This window comes from Moschus berezovskii, chromosome 6, assembly GCF_049115385.1.
Source record: "Moschus berezovskii isolate FMDL1 chromosome 6, NW_MosBer_1.0, whole genome shotgun sequence".
NCBI lineage: Eukaryota > Metazoa > Chordata > Mammalia > Artiodactyla > Moschidae > Moschus > Moschus berezovskii.
In genome coordinates this window covers 96,597,264-96,617,910 of record NC_142465.1, presented here as the reverse complement: position 1 = coordinate 96,617,910, position 20,647 = coordinate 96,597,264, and the positions used below count along the sequence as shown (strand labels likewise).

General features: G+C 37.8%; 1 protein-coding gene across 3 annotated transcripts in view; it reads left to right on the top strand.

Moving 5' to 3' along the window:
* Positions 1-20,647, top strand: part of PIK3C2G (phosphatidylinositol-4-phosphate 3-kinase catalytic subunit type 2 gamma) — a 464,511-nt gene that overhangs the window by 182,457 nt on the left and 261,407 nt on the right. For all 3 annotated transcript variants that reach the window (XM_055394272.2, XM_055394271.2, XM_055394273.2), the window contains 2 exons: positions 315-408; positions 4,872-4,966. In XM_055394272.2, the coding sequence (XP_055250247.2) occupies positions 315-408; positions 4,872-4,966 (189 nt within the window). The remainder of the gene's footprint in view (positions 1-314; positions 409-4,871; positions 4,967-20,647) is intronic.

Here is a 20,647-nt window from a genome sequence, read left to right as displayed (position 1 = left end):
AATCTTAGATATCCTATAATCCACATTTTATAGGCAGAAAAGTTGGCAGGGATATGACTTAAACTCATGATTCCAAAATGTAGTCAAAAGAACTTTCAACTGCAGTTCACAGGAGAGCACAGAATATGAAAAAAAAAAAAAAAGAATGATTATTTGATGCTAGTGATTATCTCAAATGATTGTGAGATTATTTTATCTAATGCATTGGGGGTGGAATTAATTCTCTGTTTTATTGATATTTTTCACGCATTATTGTATGCTATTAACACAGGAAAGCCCATAACAGCTTAGTAAGTATATTTACTTTGTTTTAGTTTTCCAGATCAAGAAATTCGTAGCGTGGCAGTTCAGCAGTTAGACAACCTCTTGAATGATGAACTACTGGAATATCTCCCACAGCTAGTTCAGGTAAGGACAACAAAGTTGCCAGGGGATTCCAGGATTTTAACCAATAATTCTCTAAAACAGGTCCCAGTGAATCAACAGTAGCCTACATAAAAAGTGATAATTTCAGTTTGTCTAGCCAAGGGGCTAAAAATATAGCTCATATGTCAACTTGGGTACCGCAGAAATTCTCTACCCAAAATTGACATTGTTACAAAAAAGATATATAAACACAAAAAGGGGAAATTTTTTTAAAAATCACCTTCACTTATTAATTAGAACAGGAAAAAAATAATACTTGTGATGAAAAATTCGTATCCAACTATATATATAAAACTATAAAAAAGTAACCAAATAAACATTATGTAGAAAATAGTCATTTATTAGGTATCTGCTCATAATATTTTTCTTACTTTTCCCATATTCTAATATCAGTTACAAATGTTAAAACAGTAGTTTCTAATAATCAAATTCTGCTGCCAGATAGTAGTTTTGTGACACCATATATCATGAATTTGGAGTAATTTTGGAAAATACTACAAACTTATCTAGAAATCTGATCATGGTCTGATTTAGTTTAAATATGTTACCATATAAACAATTGCACAGTCATGTATATGACTGAATATCCAAAATATAAACAATGATTTTTGTCTAAGTTAACTGGATACTGAATGCTGAATAGGTCTAACATAGGGGTCTATATGTTTTAATTTGCTTTTAACTCAGGTGTTTTCTTATCTGAAAGATCAGGTCATTGTTATAAGCTATTTTATTTTATTTATTTATTTATTATTATTATTATTTTATTGGAGGCAAATTACCTTACATTAATATATTGGTTGGTTTTGCCATACATTGACACGAATCCGCCCCGGGTGTACATGTGTTCCCTTTCTTGAACCCCCCTCCCAACTCCCTCTTCCCCATATCCTCCCTCCACGTCATCCCCGTGCACCAGCCCCAAGCATCCTGCATCATGCGTCGAACCTGGACTGGTGATTCATTTCACATATGATAATATACATGCTACAATGCCATTCTCCCAAATCATCCCACCTTCACCCTCTCCCACAGAGTCCCAAAGACTGTTCTATATACCTATGTCTCTTTTGCAGTCTCATATACAGGGTTAAGGTTACCATCTTTCTAAATTCCATATATATGCATTAGTATACTGTATTGATGTTTTTCTTTCTGGCTTACTTCACTCTGTATAATAGGCTCCAGTTTCATCCACCTCACTAGAACTGATTCAAATGCATTCTTTTTGATGGCTGAAAAATACTCCATTGTGTATATGTACCAAAGCTTTCTTATCCATTCATCTGCAGATGGACATCTAGGTTGCTTCCATGTCCTGGCTATTATAAACAGTGCTGCAATGAACATTGGAGTACATGTGTCTCTTTCAATTCTGGTTTCCTTGGTGTGTATGCCCAGGAGTGCAATTGCTGGATCATATGGCAGTTCTATTTCCAGTTTTTAATCAAGCTACCAATGATATTTTTCACAGAACTAGAATAAATATAAGCTATTTTAAATGCCAAGTGCTTCAGGTTTTGAATTTAAGACAGGGACCCTGAGACTAAAGTGAGGAGTCTAAAATAATACAATTGAATTCTGTGTTACTTTACAAACAGAACATGCACTTCTCTGAAGGCCTTAAAGAGAGAACTGATCTAGACACATATGTACCGTAGAGTTACTGCTACCACTCCATACAGTTGCGGTTTCCCTAGCCTTTCAGGAGTGTGTAGTGAAAATAAAAATTATTTCAACTTGCAGAAACACTATTCATCTCATGCCTCTTGAGTATGGGCAACATGCTAAATCTAACCCAACTCAAAAAAAGGAAATTTATACAATAGTATATGTAAATTAAATCTATTTGAAAGCCAGAATCTGAGTCAATAACACTTGACACTAGGAATGTGGCTGAGAGACATACGCCTGTAAAGGCAAATTCATTTATAAGACAAGTCGCACCCAGGATCCAGCATTGCAAATACACAGAGGTAAAGATAGATAAAGTTGCAAATATTCCCTAATTAAAAATGATAATTATAAAATCATGTGAGATGGAAAGAATTATATAATGTGACTGGAAAATTAATAACAAATGGAAGAATTTTCAAAACATTAATTGTGGCGTTTGCCTTTAAAACTTCGATGCTGCACCCTGACTTTCCAAGACATAAAAAAAAAAAAATTCCCAAACTGCTGATTATTTTCTGGAGTCATGTTATTTTTTTATGCATTATTTTATTAGAACTGTGCAGACTATGTTAAAGAGCAATATGAAGGTACTTGAAGACCATGATGAAAACAGAAAGTATGGTTCTTAAAGTGTTAGTTGCTCAGTAGTGTCCAGCTCTTTGTGACCATGTGGACTGTAGCCTACCAGTCTCCTCTGTCCATGGAATTCTCCAGACAAGAATACTGGAGTAGATTGCCATTCCCCTCTCCACGAGATCTTTCTGACCCAAGGATCAAACCCTGGTCTCCTGCATTGCAGGCAGATTCTTTACTGTCTGAGCCACCAGGGAAGCTTATGATTCATAGCTAATGCTCAAATAAGCCACAGACCCAGAGGTTACTGAAAACCACAGGCTGTAACAATGCAGGTAGGTTTCAAGAAGAGAGTTCAGAATAATGTTGTTGTTGTTCCGTTTCCTTAGTCGAATCCAACTCTTTTGCAACCTCATGGACTATATCCTGCCAGGCTCCTTTGTCTGTGAGATTTTCCAGGCAAGAATACTGAAGTGGGTTGCCATTTCCTTCTCTAGGGGATCTTCCCAACCCAGGGATTGAACCCACCTCTCCTGAGTTGGTACGCAGATTCTTAACCACTGAGACAGCTAGGAAGCCAACGAAGTATGCATTCAAAATATTGTCTCCTTCTTAGATGATTATGCAGGATGTAGGGAGAAATTGTAGCAGTAGACAGACTGATGCAGTGAATTTGGAAGCAAGGGAGGCCATTCATGATCAGTAAGCAGTTTCTGGGTTCAGAAAGAAATCACAGGGAAATCTTAAAAGAAAGCTAAAAGACAAGCACAGAAATAGACTCTGAGATAGCTCTCTGCTGCTAATGTACTCATAGGATACGTTCACAACAAGGGCATGAACACAACCCATGGTCTAGTCAATCCAATAATAGCATGTTAGTTAAAGAAGGTCATAACTGCAGTTTAAGACAACACACATTATGATCTTTATATATTCAGACAGCATCATGAGTTTATGCAAATTTGCTGAGATCATCTTTGACATTCTCACACTTCAAGAATTCATAAACATTCCCATCCTGGAGGATAATTAGCATACTGAGGTGTTTCTTTAGGTGTGTGTTGAATGAATGTTGTACTCATTTTTTTCTGCTCTTTGGACTGTGGTATTAACTCTGTGTGTGTATGTGACAAATGGCTTATGGAGCAACAAGCCATAGAAGCTTTGTTTCTCAAGCAGGAAAAAATAATTTTAGAAAGATAGGAAGAAAACCTGACATTCATTTTCACAGCTTATTGTGGTTCATGAGATGCTGAAGATGAGGGCCCAGATACCGAGCGCTGATGGTGAACTCCCTGTAGAGTAGGTGTGGAGGTCTAAATTAGGTCTCAAAGGTTGCTGCGGCTGTCTGTGTTTTTCCGTCAGGTTGGATATCCTAGAAAACGTTAGAAAGTTGTTCACAGTGCAGATGAAGGAATGGGAGATTGGGGGATGGGTGGATTATGTGTCCACCAAAAGGTAGCTTTGACACTTAAAAGTAAAGCTTCAAAGTCTGCAGGTTAATACTCAGTAGGTGATTTCAGTTAAGGCTTTGAGTGTGTGGGGCTTCCCTGATAGCTCAGTTGATAAAGAATCTGTGCAATGCAGGATACCCCAGTTCAATTCCTGGGTCAGGAAGAACCCCTGGAGAAGGGATAGGCTACCCACTCCAGTATTCTTGGGCTTCCCTAGAGGCTCAACTAGAAAAGTATCTGTCCACAATGTGGGAAACATGGGTTTGATCCAGGCTACCCACTCCAGTATTCTGGCCTATAGAATTCCATGGATCCATGGGGTCACAAAGAATCGGACACAACTGAATGACTTTCACTTTTTCAAACCAAAAGAAGAGAATCATCTATTGTTTAATAATGTCATTTTTTTATATCTAAGACACTGTTCATGATATTATTTTCTGTGTGCCAGGATTCTCTCCCTAGGCACGGTTGGATTCCACCAACCACCTACTCTTATTTATTCTGTGATACTAAAAGCCAAAAAAGAAAAAGAGGCAGACTCTACAACACCAAATTGTGTGATGTGTATATGCTCTGTTATTAGTTACACACCAACTGATAAAGCTATCAAATATAAGTATTTTGTCAAACGTTTATGCTGTTTTCCCTTTCTCAAGCCTCTTAAGTACCTCTGTATTCTGCTGTAATTTTGTTACTGAGGAAAAAAAAAAAGTAAAGTAATTGCATCTCTTATTTCAGGCCGTCAAGTTTGAATGGGACCTTGAGAGTCCTCTAGTGCAACTTCTGTTACACCGCTCACTACAAAGCATCCAGATTGCCCATCGTCTTTACTGGTAAGATTAACCAAAGTAGGGTAGGATGCCTTTTATTTATTGTCAATTTCTTTTTGTGGGGCAGCTTTTCCTTATAACACTGATACAAACTTCCACTTAAAGTTCAGCCAAATGTGAGTCTTTATCAGGGTTGTTTTGAGTATAACTTCACTGTCGTTGTTTTCAAAATCTTCCTTTTGTACTGCTGCTGCTCTTTAAATCCAACTGGATTTTAAATCTAGGTGATCCTTTTCCGATAGCTTTAAATCGCAAGGTCTATGGTGTGGTCACATCTGCTTGTTGAATATTTCAGTATAAAATCTAGCTATAAGACTGTGTATGTTTTGGAAGAATGTCAGCTTGAAAAGTAATTTCTGTAACAATATTAGTTATAAACAATGGGATCGAGGCCAATATATACTGTCTTAAGCTTATAATTCCTGGAGCACTAAAGTTTTCTGAAAACATTAAATTTGAATACTATTAGCGAAGAAGTTAGACTTATTTAAGATATATCAGGATTTCTCACATCACTGCCTGCTCCTGATCCTACTAAACAAGGTGCTCGTTGGATGCTGTTCTCCCTACTGTTATTACTAAATTCACACAAAAAATTTAGTGATTACAAGTGTCAGTAACCTAAGGATGGAATTGAATCCATCTTTTGTCCTCACATATGTATGACAAGCATCATTTATTGGCTTCAATTGCTAGTGAAGAACTTTAATTAATGGGAAAAAAGGAAGTCAATATAATTTTTGAATATCATGTTTTTCCACTTCAAAAAACATTGCTCTTGTTGACATCACTCTTCCCATGAAAATGACTCAAGGATTTCATATAAAAATAGAAATACAAGGACTTGTCAAGCCCTAATGTTTGATTAGATGCAGATTTCCATTTCAAGTGTCTAAGAAAATCCAGATCATTTTCCTCTAGTATGTCAGCATAATTAGGCATCAGATACACTGCCCAACAGTAGGCCTTCCACTAAGTATACTCTCTTCATCAGACTCTGAATTAAGTCTTATCCTCTTACATTTTTCCAACAGCTACTTTGATGATAAGGGAAGTAAAGTGGATGTATTTGTTGGTATTTCACTGTCATATTAAAGCTAGAACTCCATTACCCTCAACATTTATTTCCCTTAAAACTTCACTTTTTTTTACTTTTCACTTTTTTAAAACATGTTTACTAAAATGAAGACATATTAAAAAGTAACATGACCACATAACAGTCTTGATTTAAATATTTGAACCAAAACATAATATAAAATATATAAAGGAGAAGAGCAAATAAAAAGATCATTTTAAAAAATTAGAATAAAATATTGAGGACTTACACTGATTGTTATAATACTAGTACTATAGCCATCTTAGTAAGTTCTTCATCTGCTAAGGGTGAGAAAAGTGGGGTCATTTGAGAGGAAACAGTGAGTACAGACAGAGCTGTCAATCAATGCCATACCTGCAGGTTCACAATAAATACAATAATGTCACTTTGCTAAAGAAGGTGGAAGGAATGACTTTCTCAGTACAGAACTCACCCTTATGAAAAAGAGAAAAAAGAGTAACAAAGCTCATTCCCCTTCTCACTGATTTAAGAAGAGAGTAAGATAGAGGGACTAGAAAAAGATGTAAGTTATAAATGGACTGCTTGTTTCTGAATGCTTAATTTATGAAAATATGAAAAAGGAACAAGACAACATGGAGGGAAATTTTAAAATACCCATCTCATTTTAAAACTTAAGAATTAAAAATCAGACAAAATATTCTAAGCATCAAAGAACATTACATATATTTAAAATATATCTTGAAGTTAAAAAAAAAAAAAAAGCTGCTGCCTAGCATCATATTTGGCGCTTCCCAGGTGGCTTGGTGTTAATGAATCCACCTGCGGTGCAGGAGACACGGGATTTGCAAGTTTGATCCCTGGGCTGGGAGAATACCTTGGAGAAAAATATGGCAACCCACTTCAGTATTCTTGCCTGGAGAATCCCATGGACAGAGGAACCTGGCAGGCTACAGTCCATGGGGTTGCAAAGAGTCAGACATGGCTAAGCGACTGAGAATGAGTATCATATTTAGGGGACATTTGTATGTAGAATGCTGAGTTTAAACTTCAAAGATGCAGCTCAGACTCCTCATGATACACTTGAAAAAATTCTCAATTTATCTTTCCTTAGAAAACAAAGCAACAACAACAAAAACCAATATCTGATAACTTTTAAAAAAGAGTTCCATCAGACATCAGTTTAATGATTTTTTTCCACTTGGGTGAGCTCCTGCTTCTTCATATTCAGCATATTCAGCAGTGAACTCAACGACTTACCCTGCTCACTCAGGTCTTGGAAGGTTTTCTGGACCCTCCCTGTTTCTCACTAATATGCTCAGGTGTTTACCAAGCCCTGTAATCGTATACCTCCCAAATAGGTCTCCCCCGAATAGTTGCTTCCACCTGCCACTGATCAGAAGGTTAACTCCTCAGATATTGAGTTGTGAATAAACAGGCTTTCACAGAAACCATCTTGACTACTGCCATCAATGCAGGCAGCCTTCCTGAAAAGGGAAATTGACTTGGAGTTACTTCAAGTCTCCTCCATTGAAAGGGTGACATAGGATGAATATCCCCATTTTTTCATGGAAAGGGAGCTAACAATAAGCTTTGGATTGGGAAAGTTTAAAAGCTCTCAATCACAGTTTGCACCCTAAAAGGTGACTGTAAATGGGTAGGGTAGCATTTGGAGTTCATACTTAGGAGGCCCCTCCCACATCATGTAGCAGTTATAGAAATTAAAGCTCAGACTATTTCCATTTTAAATAATAAATAAACAAACAGCCATCACTAGCTGATAGTGAGATACTGGATTGAATGGGATATCCCAAAAAATGTATTTACGTATTAACTCCAGGAACCTGCGACTCTGAGCTTATTTCAAAAAAGGGTCTTTGAAGATATAATTAAATTTAAAATCTTGAGATTAGATTGTCCTATTTTATCAGTGTGTGAGTGCTAAGTTGCTTCAGTCATATTCGATTCTGTGCGACCCCATGGACCACAACCCTCCAGGCTCCTATGTCCAAGGGATTTTCCAGGCAAGAATACTGGAGCAGGTTGCCATGTGCTTCTCCAGGGGATCTCCCTGGCCCAGGGAGCAAACCCAAGTCTCTGGTGTCTCCTGCATTGGCAAGCAGGTTCTTTACCGCTGAGCCACCTGGGAAACCCAGTGTGGGTTTTTATCAGAGTGGGTCCTAAATCCAATAACAACTGTCCTTGTAAGAAACAGAAAAGAAGACACACACGTACAGAAAAGGCCATGTGGAGGTGGCATCACTGATAGGAGTGATACAGCCCAAAGCCAAGGAATGTCCAGAGTCACCAGAAGCTAGAAGAGGCATGGGAGGATTCTCCCCCTGAGCCTTGAGAGGGAGCACAGCCCAATCTTGATTTCAAATTTCTGGTCTCCAGAGCTGTGAGATTAATCTTGATTGTTCAGTTTGTGTTGATCTATCATGGCAGCCACAGGAAGTACACAGTAAGGACAGGACTTTATGAAGGGCCCTGACTAGACTGGCTCTGATGACACATCACACAGGAAGCTTCTCCTGACTCTGCAGCCACTGTCCAGCTTGAGTACTGCTCCCATGCTGTCTCCCAGGGTACACCCTATATGACTCCACAGGTGTCCTGTCACATTACTTAACACTTCTGTTCCCCTGTCTGCTTCCCCTCCTAGTCCTTACAGTAACTCATGATAGCTATCATGTGATACTCATCAATGTACTAATCATACCAATGCCTGAAACTCAGGAGATACTGACTAAAAACATTTTTTAAGTCAGGAAACCGGAGAAATTTCTTTAAGGCCAGCAATAGTTTCACATGCAGGGAATTCAGTGCACTCTCAAAGGTACTGTCAGTGCCCTAAGTAGATCCCCTCTACCGGCTGGTGGACCCATCTCGCAGCTTCTATGAATATTGACCACCAATTGACAGCTGCCTCTTCTCTGCAGAATTGGTCTCTGCTAGCATAGCTACCTAGTCTGGGGAGTAGGAAATCATTAAGGTACCATTTTCATTCCAAGCCTCCACCGAGATTACTCAAAGCTAGATTAGACCTTGATCTCCTGGTTAACTCCTTCCCCTCCCCTACAGTGCTTCTCACTCCCTCAAAGGTTTTGTTTTTATTTTTTTTCCTGAAGAGTACTCCTTCAGTAAATCACATACACCTTAATTCCTGAGTTATAATCTGTTCTAGGGAAGCTTAGCGAAGATAAACATTTCTTTATCAAAGAAAACTAATTCAAATATTTGCTTTAAAAAAAATTAGAGTGTCAGTATGCTAGACACGTATCCTAAGTGGAAAAGCAATATTGCAGTCTTTCATATTCCTAATAGTATTAATAAGTCTGGCTGAATGACCTCCGAGAGAGTCATTTTGAATAAAAATCTGTATAAATTGTTTTTTTAAGTCATATCGTACAAAACTCTGAACATGTTCTCTTCAAAGTGTGGGGATAACCTGAGATGAAATGCCCATTGGCCGACTCTCCAACAATATTTTTCTGTTTTATTCACTGATAAATAATATCATGTTTATCAAGTGCTATCAAGTATATAATGTATATTTATCAAATATATCATATGTATCAAGTACTACCAAGGACAGTACTTGGCACTTGACAAATACTCAATAAATTGCTACTGAAGCAATGCATAGGACAAAGTTGCCCCAGGACCAGCTGGGTACATGCAGACTTGTGACAGAAGTGGGCAGAAGAGAGCTGCTTGAGCAGTGAATCAGTCCTGATGCCAAACAATGCTGGCAAGGCTAGAACAGGTATCAGGTGATTGGCCCCTGATGCAGTGTCTGCTGAAACAGCTGGGAGAACGCCGCAGTGAACTAAGGCACTGGAGTCTCTGGGACCACGAGAACTTTCCAGGGTGGCCCGTGGTATCAAAGGACTCTACGAGCTCTAATGTAGTATGCATAAAATTGAGATGATTTGAAAACTGACCAGTCATTTTCTTAACAATCTACCTTAAACTTTTCCTTCTAGAATTTTGGGGCAATTTCTCAAATCAGGGACTACTCTAAATAAAGCAAAATAATGTGGAAATTTTGCATCATGTGATCTGAAGTCACATGTCCCCCTTACCCCTGTCCTAAATTTGTCTCTCACCAATGCCTGAAATTCTCTCATTAGCAACCACTCCTTTTGGTTAAATAATGTTCCCTCTCAGAAGTACTCTTCTCATATTACATATATTCAGAACATAATGCTTATGACTAATTAACTTATCATTTGTTCCATTTAAATATTTTATTTTTGGCTGTGCTGGGTCTTCGTTGCTACAAGCAGGCTTTCTCTAGTTGTGATGAGTGGGGTTACTCTCTAGTTGCTGTGCGTGGGCTTCTTGTGATGGCTTCTCTTGTTGCGGAGTACAGGCTCTAGGGCATGCGGTCTTCAGTAGGGCATGCTGGCACACTGGTTTAGTTGCCCCAAGGCATGTGAAATCTTCCCCAACCAGGGATTGAACCCATGTCCCCTACACTGGCAGGGGGATTCTTACTGGACCACCAGGAAAGTCCTCATTTGTCCATTTATATGACAGATGTTAAGATGTTAGATACTGGTGAACTATTAAGGATAGACTAGAATGGTGCTTGCCTAAAGAAACTCACAGGCTAACTCTCATTAGCATCCAGCGGGTAGGAAAAAAAACCTATGGGCTGTGTGGCAGGGACAAAGTAGAAGGAGACAGCTGACAGCAGATTCTGTCCATTTTACAGTTTTGCCCATGACCTGTTCCAAATATAATGTAAGCACAAGGCAGAGAGGCAAGGCTGGCCATCAAGTAAATAAAAAACACTTCCATTCTGTCAGACTTAAATATTGATAAGGGCATACAAATTATACACAAAGGAGGTACGTGCTCTGTCTCCTTGGAGGTCTGGAACACTCCCTAAAGTGAGAGTGAAGAGCTGCACTTTAGGGAGTTATTGCAGTGTAATAGAGCACGCTTGATATAGAATCAATAGGAGGTTTTAAAGCCTCAATCCTTTACCTTCTAGAATCATTATATTGCTACTAATTCACCATTTTACCTTTACGGTGTAATAAATAATAAATTGTTGCTTCACTTTTTTGTAAGAGGAAGATATATCTTGTCATTTAATATTGATCTGTTATAATCATCTTTCACCCTGTCATTCTCAGAAAAGTACACACCAGATAAAATCCGTATAACAAGCAATTCACCAAACTAACAATAGCTCTTCTCCACTCCACCAACCTGGAGAAAAGTGACAGTTATTTGCGAAAAGGTTTACATTTTACATAATAATCTGTACAATTCATTAGCACAGTTTTCTAGTTAAGGTAAAAAATAACAATTGTTGTTTGTCTGTTTTATATGATAAAGATTATATGTAGTTCCTTTAATAAAAAGATTTATTTAAAAACCATAATATAAATTTTAAGTTATTTTCTAATATAATCTGTCTTATTACTATTAAATATATATGAAAATAGAAGCTGATGCGACCCCCTGGACTGTAGCCCACTAGGCTTCTCTGTCCATGGAATTTTCCCTGCAAGAATACTGGAGTGGGTTGCCAGTCCCTTCTCCAGGAGATATTCCCAACCCCGGGGTAGAACTCAGGTCTCCCACATAGAAGGCAGATTCTTTACCGCCTGAGCCATGAGAAAAGCCCAATACAAAGGTCTACCATAGATCAATGCAAAAACAGGCACCGAGCTCCACCTTCAATTTATTCCTAGTTTAAATTATTTTTCCTTGATATTCTTCTGTTTTGTTAAATAAGTAAAGAGTAAAAAGGAACATTTTGTATATACGTACTGACCTCAATTATTGGAACTCAGACATCTGACGTTTGGGAACTAAACTTTCTAATCCAGTCTCTTGCAATTTTTCATTATAACTGCATGCAATTACATCATTGCTTCCTTAGACAGTCATCTTGTTCCCTTATAATAATATTAGCCCCTCTCTGCCATAGTTTATGCTGGAGATTAGGGTTAAGACCTTGAAAAACAGCATTATATTGCCTGATTTTTGTTGGTTTTTAATGAAGATCAGGAAAAAGATCTGGGAAAAAAAAAGGAAAAAGATCTGGATTGGTGACAGGTAATAGAAGCATATCACCATGCTGATGGTATTGGACCCAGAAAAAGAGAGAGAATGAGAGCATCAGATCAAAGATGTTTTTAGGTGCCAGGTCTAGAAGTAGCACATACACTTTGGATTGTATTCCATACATGGGAAGTTAGTAAGAAGGCCCTGTCCACTGACAGCTAGTGTAGGAAAGCAGATTGGGTGTATATCTATGTGAATGCATGCTCATCCTCCTCAGTCATGTCTGACTCTGTGCGATCCTACAGACTGTAGCCCACTAGACTCCCATGTCCATGAAATTTTCCAGGCAAGAATACTAGATCAAGTTGCTCTTTCCTACTGCAGAGAATCTTCCAATCCAGGGATCGAACCTGAGTCTCCTGTGTCTCCCGCATTGGCAGGCGGATTCTTTACCCCTGAGCCACCTGGGAAGCATGTATACTTTCGTTTACTTCATTATTTCCCTTTTCTTTGAGACACTTTGGGCCGCAAGTAACAGAAAATTTTGATTCAAATGGTTGAAATGATGTGAAAAAATTATCTCACAGTTCGCTTGTCAGTTGGTTCTGGAGTTTATTATTGCAGAAGCTCACTGATTTTGTCATAAACTCATTTTCTTTGATCTTTCTGCTCGGTCAACCTTAGCGTGTTGACTGATCTCTAGCCCATTTCATAACATGGTTGCGAGAAGACTGGTAGAGTTGGTATCACATGCATACATGGCACCATGCAGCAAAAGGAAAAGGACTGATCTTTCTCCAACAAGAAAAGTTTTCTGTAAACTTCATAGCAGAGTTAACTTCCCATAACATTTGCCAGAATTGGGTTGCATGTCATCCTGAAACAGTTACCTAATTAGATGGCAATTGAATGAGTTGACTTACCCAGCTGATTTAGAATATTGAGAATGTGTCCCCAAACTGTTCATCCCTCCTGAAGATTTTTATATCTGAACAAAATCAGATTCTTTACTCAGATATAAAGAGGGAAGTAGATTTGGTGTAGATAAAACCCTGTCTTCCCTTTCTGTACTGTGAGGCTCTATCTTGATCATCTCTCCTAACACAGAACATTGCACATAGTGGAATCATTCAGTTCAGTTCAGTTCAGTTGCTCAGTTGTGTCCGACTCTTTGCAACCCCATGGACTGCAGCACAACACACCTCCCTGTCCATCACCAACTCCCAGAGTTTACTCAAACTCATGTCCATTGAGTCAGTGATGCATGCCATTCAGCCATCTCATCCTCTGTCTTCCCCTTCTCCTTATGCCCTCAATCTTTCCCAGACTCAGGGTCTTTTCTAATGAGTCAGTTCTTCACATCAGGTGGCCAAAGTACTGGAGCTTAAGCTTCAGTATCAGTCCTTCCAATGAATATTCAAGACTGATTTCTTTTAGAATTGACTGGTTGGATCTGCTTGCAATCCAAGGAACTCTCAAGAGTCTTCTCCAACACCACAGTTCAAAAGCATCAGTTCTTCGGCACTCAACTTTCTTTATAGTCCAACTCTCACATCCATACATGACTACAGGATAAACCACAGCTTTGACTAGATGGACCTTTTTCGGCAAAGTAATGTCTCTGCTTTTTAATATGCTGCCTAGATTTGTCATAGATTTTCTTCCAAGGAGCAAGTGCCTTTTAATTTCATGGCTGCAGTCTCCATCTGCAGTGATTTTGGAGCCCAGGAAAATAAAGTTTCTCACTGTTGCCATTTTTGTCCTCATCTGTTTGCCATGAAGTGATAGGACCTGATGCCATTATCTTTGTTTTTTGAATGTCGAGTTTTAAACCAGCTTTTTCAACTGTCCTCTTTCACTTTCATCAAGAGGCTCTTTAGTTCTTCCCTTTCTGCCATAAGAGTGGTGTTCTGCATATCTAGATGACACCACCCATATGGCAGAAAGTAGAATCATTGGTGCTCAATACATATTTGTTGAATGAATTTTAACAATAATCACACCAATACATTGGTGCTGCCAACAGATTATCTTAACTACTGTACTTACAACATCAGGCAATCCACCCAAATCATATTATACTAAATGTATAGAGTTGGCCATTGGTATTCTAATAATCATATTTGTTGAGTTAAATGACTTACAGAAAAATATGGTAGTCTGGAATAAATTTTTTTAAGAGGTATCAGGTGTTAATATTGATTGAGTCTACAGAGTGAGGTGCTTTTAATGACTTTAACTATGCTGTTTCTTAAAGTCCTGATTGAAAATGAAAGGTTATATCTAGTGATTTGGCAAGAAGTGTTTTAGGGGCAAACCTTGCCAAATAGCTGATTACTATATTTTAAAATATAATCTTCTGTATTGAGACTTTCTGTGAGCTTTAGGGAATTACTGAAGAGTTATGACTTTTGCTGACTCCTGTATTCTCCAATTTTTTGTTCTTTTATCTGGGCTGTGAAGATTCTTAGTTCTTTTTGTTTTGCATCAGTTACTGAATAAGTCCTTTCTTTTCAGACCCTATTTTACTTTCTATCTTTGCTCATCGAAAGATCACTCTTTGAAAAGGTTGAATGGAGGGTTTTTTTTGGTTTTTTTTTGCTTTTTTTCTAGCTCATATTTCAACTTCATCTGTGTACAACTATTGCAGTTATAACAGAAAGACATTTACTTTATCTTCCTCTAAGAGCGTCGTATGTGTTGCATTTATTTGCAACAAAATCTAGACCTGGGTATTTCAATCAAATATTTGTCATGTTTAATAACTTAGAATTCTTGTTCTTGTTTTGGCATGTGTGATTCATTTTTGACCAAAGATGAGTGAACAGCTTGCACAAATAGTGTTTGTCTTCAGATATGACAGTCTGCCTGATACACTAACCACTCGTGACAGAATGTCAAATTATTGGTCGATCTTGAGTTTAGTCATCTGAAATTGTTAAACGGAGAATCCTAATGTATGCATCACTTCCCTTTTTATATTGGGCACTGTGTATATATGTTTATTAAGATACTGTAAATGTCATTCAGTTGCCAAAATGATGAAATTTCCATTACTTAATTCCACGTAAAACTTACCATTACTTTTAGAGAGTCTCAAATTTTTATGTCAACAAAAATTGATTGAGGACTCTGCAAACATCACAGAATTCAGTCTAGAGCTTTACTTTCTAGTTGTTATGGGGGCAGCTGAAAAAGTGGACCAGTGGACTTCAGGGAACAGAGATAGAAAAGTGTATAAGAAGTCTACTGAGAAAAAAAGTGTTATGTTAATCATCCATTCCTTCATTCATATATCTGTTCCCCAAGTTTTTATTGAGTGTCTATTATATATATAATTTTAGCTATTTTGTGAAAGGAATAGAAAATATAAACAAATTATGATAAACATAGTTTAAGTAATGTGTTTTCTTCAACCATTAGCTTCCCTCTTAGCTAATCCAAGCAGGTATTACAGATGCTAGAGTTTATTTTTCAACTATTCAATTATTCTTGTCTCAACAGAATAATTATAAACATTTTATTCAATGATTTTTAAGCCCTCTGATTGAATTATGAAACCAAATTCAGTGTTCAGTTCAGTCGCTCAGTTGTGTCGGACTCTTTGCGACTCCATGAACTGCAGCACGCCAGGCCTCCCTGTCCATCACCAACTCCCAGAGTTTACTCAAACTCATGTCCATTGAGTTGGTGATGCCATCTCATCCTCTGTAATCCCCTTCTCCTCTTGCCTTCAATCTTTCCCAATATCAGGGTCTTTTCAAATGAGTCAGTTCTTCTCATCCTGTGGCCAAAATACTGAAGTTTCAGCTTTAACATCAGTCCTTCCAATGAACACCCAGTACCAATTTCCCTTAGGATGGACTGGTTGGATCTCCTTGCAGTCCAAGGGACTCTCAAGAGTCTTCTCCAACACCACAGTTCAAAAGCATCAATTCTGTGCTCAGCCCTCTTTATATTCCAACTCTCACATCCATATATTCAGTGTGTTCATGTGCAATTACTTGTTATTGGGAATAGTTGTGTCAAATGTCCAGTGAACCCCTTCCCAGGATCAAGGAAGTTCATGAACTTAATTGGTGATGAGATGGTGCCTTGGATAATCTTTAGAAATATTTTACTATTCTTTCTCTGCTAAAAAGACTAAAATACTAAAGTTTATCAGCTCTGGTATGGCTCTGACTTACAGAGTATTGCTAAAAATTCTAATCTCCAACTCTCTGTTTTCAATACTCTTTCTTCTCAGGACAGCATTGCCTTCTGGTAGACATAGTATGATTAACGCTAGGTAATATACTAATCATTTCAAATACTCTTTCATTAATTCAGAGAACTCTGTTATCTCCACCTTTCAAATGAAAAACATAGTTCTCCAAAGGCAAAATATGCAAAGCTACTAAGTAGAAGAGCCAGAAATTGACCCTGAGTCTCATCTATTATGATCTACCAAGCCACGTAAATATTATAAAAGATAATAACAATAAAAGGCAAAATAATGTAATAGTAAGAAAACAAGATTTGGAGGAAAACATAATAGAAATTCCAACTCAGATCTCTAAATGCTCTCAGAAAAATTACTTAATTTCCCTGATATTTTTCATAATCTGTAAAAATAAATATAATTATGCCTAATAGTTGTTAAAATGGATTGAGATCATATATACCAAGATGTGTATTTAGCACATCTAAGGATGTATTTTTGAGTCATTTAGAAAACATAGGAATTCATTTAGAAACATAAAATTACAGTTTCCAAGGTTATATCGCTAATTAATAATTGTGTTGAATTTAAATCTTGAAATATTGACATTTGACTCCTAACTCCTACCATTGTTCTTTGTTTTGTTTTTTTTTTTCAATTCAAATTTCTAATTGAAGTTTAATAATAGAATTTGGATGTGGGACCAGGAAAATCAATGTGTATACAAATTAGTTCAGAGCCCTGTTGAGAAAAGTATCTTGAAACATTCTCAGTGTCAGAAAAAGTTGGGAATATGTGCATCGTTTAGTTTCAGAGAAATTTAACAGACAAAGGAGTCTAACAACATTCACAGATTGCCTGTTGATACTTGTTTTTACATTTCAACAGCCATCATTTATACCACTCACATCACTCCACTGCCTGCTAACACAATTCAGAAGAAGATACAAGTAAAAATTTCCACCAATCCTTTGTTTATTTTAAAGGGTTATGACTGTAAAGTGCAAATGCAAATTGTACTCCCTCAAGAAGTTGGGAAAGTCAAAGGCAAAGAACTAAAGAACCTCTTACAACAGCAAGAGAATGGATCTCCAAAGCATTGCTGAACCTACCACACTAGGAAAGCATTGTAGGCTATCCAAGAAAAGATAAGAAATCACTGGAACATCTCATGAATTGGGGAAGAAAATGTGATTGGTGGTCATCATGGACTTTTTCATAATTTAGTCAGATTTTCAAACCATGAATGACGTATTCACTTGGTACAAAATATCTATAATAAACCTTATTACTGAGCTTGTGACTAAAATGAGATAATTCATTCTTAAGGTAAAATAACATCAGTTATGCAGGGTTCACTTTCAGGGTTATAATTGGCAGTTCCTTCCAGTCTGACAGTGGATTATTGACAAGTGAAGACTGAATATTGAGCTTTTCTCTTTCCTCTACCCAGAAGTCTTAGCAATTACTATCTTGAAGAAATTATTTTTATTTCTGTACATATGATGGTGGGCTTCCCTGGTGACTCAGAGGGTAAAGCGTCTGCCTGCAATGCAGGAGACTCGGGTTTGACCCCTGGGTCGGGAAGATCCCCTGAAGAAGAAAATGGCAACCCATTCCAGTATTCTTGCCTGGAGAATCCCATGGACAGAGAAGCCTGGTAGGCTACAGTCCATGGGGTCACAAAGAGTTTGACAGGACTGAGCAGCTTCACTTTCTTATTTTTTCATAATAAAGTTAAGTCCAACTCCTGCTCCAACCTTTAGGGGACACTATATCTGTCACTTTTGGAGCTTTAATTTGAAGCACCCAGTGATCTTTGCTATGACACACCATGCCTCTTTGGTCCTGGGCAATTGACTTAACCATCTGAGCCTCCATTTCCTTATTTGAAAAATAAGAATAACATACTTACCGTAGGTACCTAGCACAGGCCCTGACACCTGTAGTTACTCAATAAATATATGTTGAATCAGTCAATCATTGAAAGAATTGAGATTTTTCTGAAGGTGAAATGACATAAGATTATGCACTATGCCTCATACAGCTCCTAGACATGACAATTATTTCTTCTTATGCTTTTCTTTCTTTCCCTTTCTTTTTTTTTAAATTTTTAATCAAATGATATTTTATTTGTTGGAATATAGCAATCCCCAACTGAAGCATTTCATCAGATAAGTGGGCATATATCTGTAACTCTGTGGTCTAATTCATGCTTACTTCGCCTAAGTGTAAATGGTACTGCATACCTAGGAAAACTGCTGGAACACTATCCCTCATGTTTCTCACCATCCCACATTTTATCACCATTCTGGAATGTTTCACTTCTAAATGAATGATTCAGCTAAAATTGTCAAGAGTCCTCGACCTCCTTTTTCACCAGTAAAATTTAGCACCTTCACACTTCAGCAACTCCTTTCCATGGCTACATATTTAATTTGTCATCACTAAGAATGGCACTTCATTTGAAGCTTTAAACTTAGAAATCTAATGTATTAATCTTTTCACATTTTGACTTTACCACAAATACTAAACTCAGAGTTCAGTGTCAATAGAAACTCCACTCCTGACCTTCACCGGTTCTGCAGTCTCATCAAACCACTCAGAGTTGACTTACTTTCCTATCAGTTTTTCTAGCCACTCATTTCTATATCTGGTTTAATTTTCCCCATCACCCACTGTATCTACCAAGTTAACTTAAGAAATATGAATCAGTACCACCTCCATTAAACCCTTAACTTAGAACATCATCATTTCCTTACTAATAATGCTGTTGTTTATTATTTCATCTACCCAATTCAATGATTCAGCAGTGTCTGTAAGACACAGATCAAATTCATTCATCCTATACTACATAGAATGACCCACAAGATAAATTTAATTTTCTTATCTGAAGCAGGAAAGCTTGTGCTTCTCTAAGACATGCAGTTTGTTTTTAACATATAAAAATGTAGGTTTTCTTAACTCACAGGATAATCGTTAATAGTTTAGGATCTTCATCAATATACCTGAATGCAAAACTCGGTTCTACTATTTTCTAGGTATCTGACTTCCAGCAAGGTACTTAAATTTTATGAGACCAGTTTTTCTCAGGCATTACAAGTGAGAATATCATTTACCTTCAGAGGGTTGTTGTGAGATCAGATTAGGGATGAAAGAGATGGAGAGCTTTGTGATACAGAAAATCTAACCAGTGTCAGGTTTATATCTATAAAAGATGTTATCCTATCCCATAGGAAGGTTTACTCATTAAATAGGTATTTATTAAGCACATTCCATGGGCTTCCCGGGTAGCTCAGCTGGTAAAGAACCACCTGCAATGCTGGAGACCCTGGTTCGATTCCAAGGGCAAGAAATTCTCCTGGAAAAGGGATAGGCTACTACTCCAGTATTCTTGGACTTCTCTGATGGCTCAGATGGTAAAGAATCTGCCTGCAATGAGGAGACCTGGGTTTGATCCCTGGGTTGGGGTGATACACTGGAGGAGGGCATGGCAACCCACTCCAGTATTCTAGCCTGGAGAATCCCCATGGACAGAGGAGCCTGGCAGGCTGTATTCCTTGGATAGCAAAGAGTTGGACACGACTGAGTGACTAAGCACAGAAGCACCTTCCATGAGCTAGGTTGTATTGTCATCTTCAGGGATACAACAGTGGTTTTTAGGGAGAAAAATGAAACAATCAGGAGATACAGGAATACAAGAGTCAAAGGAGTTGCAATTTTAAGATAGAGAAGCTGGAAAGCTGGATTTGATCCCTAGATTGGGAAGATCCCCTGGATAAGGGAATGGCTACCCACTCCAGTATTCTTGCCTGAAGAGTCCCATGGACAGAGGAGCCTGGTGGACTACAGTCCATAGGGTCATGAAGAGTCGGACAAGACTAAAGCAACTAACACTGTAATCATGCTGAAGTCCATGGGGTCATGAAGAGTTGGACATGACTTGGTGACTGAACAGCAAGGAAGGAAAGGCCTTATTAAAAAGGTGGTATTTGGAAGAAGACATCAGTGAAGTGTAAGAATGGATTATTTAAGTATGTAAAGGGAGAGGATATCAGGGAGAGGAAATGGCAAATGCAAAGAATTTTTGGGTGTTAGAGAAAAAACAAAGAGGCCAGTGTGGCTGAATTAACTTGAAAAGGGGGGAGAATAGTAGTAAATGAGATCAGCTGGGAAAAAGGTGAAGATGGGGACAAGTTATATAAAATTCTCTGCAGCATTATGAGAATACTAGCTTTAATCTAAATGAAAAGTCATTAGAGGGTTCAGAGAAAATGAAAGACATGATTTGACGTATATTTTAGCAAAATTACCCTGTATGCTGGTTTAAAAATCAGCTGAAGAAAAGTAATGTTAAGAACAAGAAAACCAGTTAGGAGGCTAACACAGTGATCCAGGT